This window comes from Salmo trutta, chromosome 9 (genome assembly GCF_901001165.1).
Source record: "Salmo trutta chromosome 9, fSalTru1.1, whole genome shotgun sequence".
In the NCBI taxonomy this organism is placed as follows: Eukaryota; Metazoa; Chordata; class Actinopteri; order Salmoniformes; family Salmonidae; genus Salmo; species Salmo trutta.
The window spans coordinates 32,706,366-32,714,655 of NC_042965.1; the positions used below are offsets into that span (position 1 = coordinate 32,706,366).

At 42.0% G+C, this 8,290-nt stretch overlaps 1 protein-coding gene across 6 annotated transcripts in view; it reads right to left on the minus strand.

Annotated features, from left to right (window-relative positions):
• Positions 1-6,119, minus strand: part of LOC115200425 (ELMO domain-containing protein 3) — a 14,328-nt gene extending 8,209 nt beyond the window's left edge. For 4 of the 6 annotated variants that reach the window (XR_003879517.1, XR_003879516.1, XR_003879515.1 and 1 more), the window contains exons 1-8: positions 6,053-6,119; positions 4,804-5,293; positions 3,947-4,021; positions 3,221-3,295; positions 3,014-3,083; positions 2,584-2,646; positions 213-301; positions 1-87 (exon numbers count right to left, since the gene is read on the minus strand). The exon at positions 1-87 is cut by the window's left edge and continues 37 nt beyond it. Coding sequence is in view for 3 of the 6 variants with exons in the window: in XM_029763499.1 (XP_029619359.1) it covers positions 1-87; positions 213-301; positions 2,584-2,646; positions 3,014-3,083; positions 3,221-3,295; positions 3,947-4,021; positions 4,804-4,839 (495 nt within the window). In the remaining 3 variants the exon portion in view is untranslated. Of the gene's footprint in view, positions 88-212; positions 302-2,583; positions 2,647-3,013; positions 3,084-3,220; positions 3,296-3,946; positions 4,022-4,166; positions 4,348-4,467; positions 4,511-4,803; positions 5,294-6,052 lie in introns of those variants that run through there. The other 2 variants (XM_029763500.1, XM_029763501.1) reach the window with 2 other exon arrangements.
• Positions 6,120-8,290: the final 2,171 nt, after the last annotated feature.

Here is an 8,290-nt window from a genome sequence, read left to right on the forward strand (position 1 = left end):
TAGTTCTCGGTGAAGTCGCGGCGGGCCGAACAGGAAGTGTGTGAAAGTGGCCAGACCCGTCCTGCGAATGATGGGCTGGATCTTCTTCTACGGAGAGAGAAAGGGGACAAAATACAAACTGAAACTGAAAAATGTCCTCAATTGTTGGTGAGAGTGAGAATCTACAATGTAGTCCTCAAACCCCCATACACAGACAGACAGACGGACCTTACCAGCAGCTCTCCAAGGTCTGTAGTCTGGAAGTGCTGCAGCGCCTCGTTAAAGGAGATGAGAGGGGTGGGACTGGACTCCTCACTGACCACTGGATACACACAGGTCAATAACAGACATCAACAGACTCTTAAACAACATAGAATGGAGGATTTATGATCATGGGGTTGGAACCAAAATTATTTTCCAATCATTCCGTTATGAACAGGAGTCCAGTCCTACACATTCCAGGGTTTTTCTTTATTTTTACTATTTTCTACATTGCAGAATATTAGTGAAGACATCAAAACTATGAAATAACACATATGGAATCATGTAGTAACCAAAAAAGTGTAAAACAAATCAAAATATATTTTAGATTCTTCAAAGTAGCCACCATTTGCCTTGATGACAGCTTTGTACACTCTTAGCATTCTCTCAAGAAGCTTCACCTGAAATGCTTTTCTAACAGTCTTAAAGGAGTTCCCACATATGCTGAGCACTTGTTGGCTGCTTTTCCTTTACGTTGCGGTACAACTCATCCCAAACCATCTCAATTGATTTGAGGTCAGGTGATTGTGGAGGCCAGGTCATCTGATGTAGCACTCCATCACTCTCCTTCTTCGTCAAATAGCCCTTACACAGCCTGGAGGTGTGTTGGGTCATTGTCCTATGGAAAAACAAATGATAGTGCAAACCAGATGGGATGGCATATGGCTGCAGAATGCTGTGGTAACAATGCGGGTTAAGTGTGCCTTGAATTCTAAATAAATCACTGACAGTGTCAACAGCAAAGCACCCCCACACCTCCTCCTCCAAGTTTCACAGTGGGAACCACATGCAGAGATCATCCGTTCACCTACTCTGCATCTCATAAAGACACAGTGGTTGGAACCAAAAATCTCAAATTTGGACTGATCAAACCAAAGGACAGATTTCCACAGTCTAATGTCCATTGCTCATGTTTCTTGGCCCAAGCAAGTCTCTTCTTCTTCTTGGTGTCCTTTAGGAGTGTGTTCTTTGCAGCAATTCGACCATGAAGGCCTTATTCACGCACCCTCCTCTGAACAGTTGATGTTGAGATGTGTCTGTTACTTGAACTCTGAAGCATTTATTTGGGCTGCAATTTCTGAGGCTGGTAACTGTAATGAACGTATCAGAGGAAACTCTGGGTCTTCCTTTCCTGTGGCGGTCCTCATGAGAGACAGTTCCATCATAGCGCTTGATTTGTTTTTTGCGACTGCACTTGAAGAAACTTTTAAAGTTCTTGAAATTTTCCAGATTGGCTGACCTTCATGTCTTAAAGTAATGATGGACTGTCGTTTCTCTTTGCTTATTTGTGATGTTCTTGCTTTAATATGGACTTGGTTTTTTACCAAATAGGGCCATCTTCTGTATACCACACCTACCTTGTCACAACACAACTGATTGGCTCAAACACATTAAGGAGGAAAGAAATTACACAAATGTACTTTTAAGAAGACACACCTGTTAATTGAAATGCATTCCAGGTGACTACCTCACGAAGCTGGTTGAGAGAATGCCAAGAGTGTACAAAGTTCTCACCAAGGCAAAGGGTGGCTACTTTGAAGAATCTCAAACATAAAATATATTTTGATTTGTTTAACACTTTTTTGGTTACTACATGATTCCATATGTGTTATTTCATAGTTTTGATGTCTTCACTGTTATTCTACAATGTAGAAACCAGTACAAATAAAGCAAAACCCTGGAATGAGTAGGTGTGTATTTTGTTTTACATATAGCTCAACATTAAATTACTTGCTATGGAGCGGGAAAGCTATTTACATAAATTGGACAGACAAGTGTAGAGCGCGAGATGCAATGGAAATGTTGCAGGTGGGGAGAGATAGAGAGAAGGTGGAGCCAAGCTTCCTCCTCCACCCTCTCTCCCCATGTGCAACATTTCCATTGTAACTCGCGTTCTACACTCGTCTGTCCTTCACGCATGGAAACAACTAACTGGAACGCAGCACAGCAAGCTGCTCTATCCACACTGATTGGTGAAGTCATTTAATGAGCTAAATGTAAAATAAATATGGATTTCACAGGTTAAAATAGGAACAGAAAGGAAAGACAAACTTTTTGGGGGTTCGAACCGGTTCAGAACTTTATTTCGCTGGTCAGAATAGTGGAACAGAACGAAAAAAAATGGTTCTGTTTAGAACGAATGATTCAAAAATGATTTGGGTTCCAACCCGTTAAGAGACAAAAATACTTTACAATTTACATTTAGAACATTAACAAAGACATTACAGACTTATGTATAAAAATAAACACGAATACAGAAACACAAATGACAGGAAGAGAAATACAGGCACAGCTTTCAGGCAACCAGGGAGTAGGGAGATGTTGCCCCTAACAACAACTCACCTGGTTGGATACTCTCTAGAGTCTCCCACTCCTCTCTAGCCTGCTCCACATCCGCACTCTCCCCTGAAAACACCCACAGGTGAGGAGAACACACACACACAGCTAACCTGCAACAACATACACAGGTGAGGAGGAATTGTTCAGCCATGTTGATATGGTGACCCCCTCTAGCACTACACAGCTGATGATGAGTTTGTTATTTGAATCAGCTGTGCAGCCCTGGGGAGGGATAGAACTGAGTTTTGGGGGAAACCCTGTTGTAGACCATGACATAACCATATCATATACTGCCCCTCCCCCTCATCTCTCCAACCTCGCTCCTGAGGGGACGGGCTAGGGAGGCCTGGTAGCTAGGATATATGGTTGTTCCTTTGGGAAGAGGGGCCACTGTGTGTGTGTGTGTGTGTGTGTGTGTGTGTGTGTGTCTTACTTTCTGTCTTGGGTTGCTTTCCTCCTGCTGCCAGGGACTGCAGAAGGCCATTCTGCTTCAGAGCTGAAATCTAGACGAATCCCAACAAAATATATAATATATGTAAACACAGAAACTCTAATAGAAAGAGAACAGCGACAGTGGTGCTGTGATGGACGGTTTCTGTCACATTTTTTACATGATGAGGGCCAGTATAGAGCAACTCACTGGCAGAGATTTGAGCACTGAACTACTGTTGGCGTGCTCTTTGACACTATGACCTGGCATCAGTCCATTCATCACCTGGGAATACAGAAACACAACAGGTTACACAACAGGTTACATAACACAAAACAACAGGTTACACAACAGGTTACATAACACAAAACAACAGGTTACACAATGCAATAGCGATGGGGGGGGTTCATAGTTACATATCACAATATTATTTTGGCACGATATTATATCGATATGTGACTCCAAGTATCATTTTGTTAAAAACAAACTGTAGGTAGCGTTAGCTAGCGCAAGTTGGCTGTACCGGCGCCAAAACTCCCTTATTTTTCATCCTATAGCTTGTTGTCCATCTTCTTTTTAAATAGTGAGTCAACATGTTTTCAGCACATTTATTTCCCTGACTGATAAAAACGAGTTTTCTCATGGCTCTTGTCTCTCTGCAGCAGACACATAGTGAGCAATATGTTTGGAACATCAGATCGCAATACATAGAGAATTTCAATACACACGGTATCGGCACCTAAGTATTGTGATAATATGGTATCATGAGGTCTCCGGTCATTCCCAGCTCTATAATGCAGCATACAACAGCAGGACCAAAAAGCTACCAGTCCATAACGCTGACAACACAAGCGGTATATTCAACAATTCCTTCTTAATAAACATTGTAAAAAACATATCTCTAAACGGGATCCTCTGGTCGGTTGTTGTACTCACAGGTTTGTGGTTGGAGTGGCCATTGGTTAGCTCCTCTGTCTCTTTACATTCATGATGGAACGCTCCATTCAGACCCTGGGGGGGGGGGCACAGAACAAGAGGCATCATCAGACACACAGATTCAGACACACACACACACACACACAGCTCCAGAGAAAAGAGTGCAGGAACGTCTCTGTGGAATTAGATGCAGCAGAAGATCAGCCGGTAGCCTTCTCACCTGGGCAGGGTGGCACAGTGCCAGGGCAGACAGACAGACAGGTAGACACTGCAGGGAGATTATTGCTAAGCAGAGAGCGAACTGTTAGGTTACTTGGTAGTGGACACCTTTTATTTCCCCATGTAAACACTCTAGAGGGGAAGCTGCTTCATTACTTCCTCCTTCACTCACTAAAACAAAGGGGATTAAAAAAAAGAGGGAAAGTCCCCTAAACACCACACATTTTAAGGATATGTCAATAGATAGACAGAGATACCTGCAGTTAATTAGGTCCACCAAAAGTGAACTCAGCCATGCTCACCTGAGAAATAGCTGCGAAATGGATGTGTATACAGTACTAGGAGGTTTTACTGTGAAGCAGATGGAAACATGCTGCAGTAACAGGTCTATGTGCAATCTGATCAAATACCACCACACCACACCCAAACCGTCTACACCTGTGATGGTATCACACAGCCAGTATCCAGGTAACGTGAACAGATCAAACAGACTGCAACCAAGGCCAAAATGTTGATTTGGAACTTGACTGATACTGTTCCATTTCATTATATACTGCTGGTGAGACTGCCAATCACATCGTTTACACACAGTTTAAACTCCTTTAAAAGGTTAGGCTATGCCAGGTTAAACCACGTACCTGTGTGTGTGCTGTGACACCACTGTCCCCTTCCATGGCATGAGTGTCTGTGTGTGAGTGTGTATTCCCTGTTCTACCCTTTAAAGCCTTTTTCCCCAGAATGAGGCAGTCAGAAGAGGTATTGGGAAGACCCCCATGTCTGCTTTGTCCCTTTCCACAAATACTGCTTGTCAAACGTCCCCTTCCTTCCTCTCGCTCTCTCGGTCCAGAGTAGTCAACAGGTAGATCTCTTTGAATACATTTTGTTTTGCATCCTGCCCCATTAGAGGGGCTGCAGAGCTGGGTATGGACACTGCTGATCTAGGGTGGCCTCTCTCTTTCCCAGCTGCTTCATTGCTTTGACACTCAATGTTGGCACCTCACATCCACAATATAACAATGCTCAAACCAAGGCGGGGTGAGTCTTGGTGAAGTGGGCCTTTTTCTTGACAAGATCCAACCAATAGGGGGCACTCATGACATGTTATGTCAAACTGGTTGTCACGGATATCTGCAATTTGGGGCAGAAAAAAAACAAGGTGGGTTGCTCATAAATATAATGCCAAAAGCGAAATTATGATTGTTCATAAACACTGATCAATGGCGTTCTATTTTCTTTGGGGAAAGTATCGAAACTCATTGAATGATTATCTCGCTATAGTACATAGAATCGTTATCCACCTGTCAAACTAGCTAACATTACCAAATGGCCAACGTGAGTTACTGTGCCAAAGATCAACTCACACCCTACACAAAAAAGTGGTTAGCTTAAGAAAAACGTCAAGGTACAATCTGAAACTTGGTTAACGTTCCCTGTAACTGACATAGCTAAGCTAACTACCGGTATGCTGTAGGAAATGCTGTAGGAAGCTACGTGGGCTGACCACTGAGCTGGCAGGCTATCTGCTAGTTAGTCTACAGTACATTAACTGTTAACAGATCCCAGCATTGTTTTTAATGGCAGGTCAATCTTGTTATTTATCTACATATATCACTAATTAAATGTTTTTTTTTTTTGCATATAATTTGTGCGAAGACATGCAACTGGCTATTATCTAACTGAACATCAGTGGCTCACAACTGTCCTCCAGCTAGCCTTTTTCCACAATCATGCAATCTGTTTCCACAAGCATATCACCAACTACAGTAGCTACTGGTCTTCTGGAGACTAAAAAAACGTTTTTTGATATTTTAAATTTCCATCAGTTTCTTAAACATTCATCTAACAACAGCGATTGTCTATATCATAGTTTAATACTATTGATTTTACCTCAGTTTCTCTCCCTCCAATCTCAGTTTCCCTTCCCCCTTTCCACAGTTAACGTCAAGTGCATTCTGGGAATTGTGGTTTCCTGCCCTGCCTGTGCTGGTTCCTTTTCGATTACGTCATGGTTAAAGCTAACCCAGGGACACGTTTCCCAGAATGGACCTTGATTGTACTGGACAATGCAAATAGGTGGTATAGTTAGCAATTTATGGTAATATAAAAAACGTATATAACCATAATGCACCTGTCCTGTAAAGTGGCCAGAAATAAAGTGTGTGTGATAATATATATGGGTGCTTATATTTGTCTTGTTTCACATGTACAAATGTGTATAATACACATCAGAAATGGAAATGAATTATATATTTTTTTGCATATCCCAATTCACCCCTGAGACACGCACAGAGAGTGGGGTCATAGCCAGGGTCTTCCATTTTCAATGGCAACCCTGGAGCAATTAAGGTTAAGTGCCTTCCTCAAGGACAGATAAACAGATTTGTTCCACCTTACTAGCCCAACGCTCTAACCGCTAGGCTACCTGCCACGTGTTTGTGCGTACTGAGGCCCTTTTTGTGATATAGCAGGATGCTGTATGGTAGACCTACTGAAGGTCTACAGGTCAAAATGAAATGACCTTCATTTCATATCGTCCATCCTTCAAACCCCTCAAAAACATCTGGCATTTAAAATGGATTAACCTTACAAATAGCACTGTTGGGCAATCTGAAAAACCATAGTCAATCAATCAACAACATAATAATACACTTAGCAAAGCAATTCAACTTACAATCTGTTGATGATATGCGATTAGAAAGATTCAGAATCTATTTATGACATCACAGCACAGTTAAACAATATATGGGTCAAGGAAATCAAGAGAGGGTGGTCTATGCAGATAGGTGGGATGGGATGAGAGCAATTGAGGAGTGGATTTAATCTGTAGTGGATTTAATCTGAAAATAATATATATTCTGTGTACTGGACATGTCTGAGCACTATGTATCCAAATGTTTTTAAAAAATCCTATGAATCCAAATGTGTATATAAAATACAAGTATGTTATGGAATATTATGTATAAAAGTACCATGTATGTAAAAATGTATTTGTAACAAAAATGTATTTTTAATAAATAAACTTTTGTCATCCGAAGAGGGGTGGTGGTGGATTGGCCAGTAATAAAAAATGACAATAAAAATGGACCGTTTCACATTGTCACAGATCTAGGTTGCCTTCCCCTGCTCAGATGTTGCATGCATCAACCAATGATTGCGTGCCACGTCATCGACTGACAGATTGCTTTGACAAATTATGTGGTTAGCTGATAAGTAAAATACCTATCCAGGCGTTGTAAGATCTGGTAGACGTCAGCAACGCCTAGGCAGAGGAACACGCCCCTAGAGTCAGGTTAACCCCACCCAATCATAACTTTAAGGGAAAATCACAAAACTGTCCAACACTTGGACCAGGTCACATTGTATTAGTTGACTAACTTAGCACATGCACATGCTGTTCTGCTTTTAAATACATATTAAGGGGTAGAAATACCTCAAATTTAATATATTTCAACATTTTGCCAAAACTTTTACGATAAGCTATACATGCGGTTAGTTCACCAATGTGTTAACAGTTATCCAATGGCGAAGGGCAAACGCTGGTAGGAAAGCAGCTATTCCTGGTGACTGACTGTCCCTGGCTGTGTGGTCAGCTCACAGGGCTCAGCGTGGACATGTACTCTGAGAAATAACATCTCTCTGACCAGATCCCACCTGGCATGCCAGCTATGTAAACCTTTGACATCATTGTGGTAGAACATGGGTGGGCTGGAGTGACGTACACTAGGTAGTTAGACTGGTGCTCTCCATCCCATCTAGCATCAGGGTTAGCTGGCCAGGCGGCCACAGAGAAACAGACTGAGGCATGGGAACTACGTTACAATTGAGGACATAGAAAAGGCTTTTTTGGAAGAGGGAATTGAACCATGGTTGTCATCTTTGTCATGGAGTAGTCAGATTGTTGTTTTTTTGTCTATTTTGTTTAGTTACTTCACTTATCATCACTTGGCTGTGTTGTGAGGTCATACATTCCCTTCCCTCTTTACTCATGAAATAGGTTTTGTCTCTTATTCTCTTCCCATGTATCATGTGAACAGTACCAGGGCTGTCCAACCCTGTTCCTGGAGAGATACCCTCCTGTAGGTTTTCACTACAATCCCAGTTGTATTGTTAGGTGTTACTGCACTG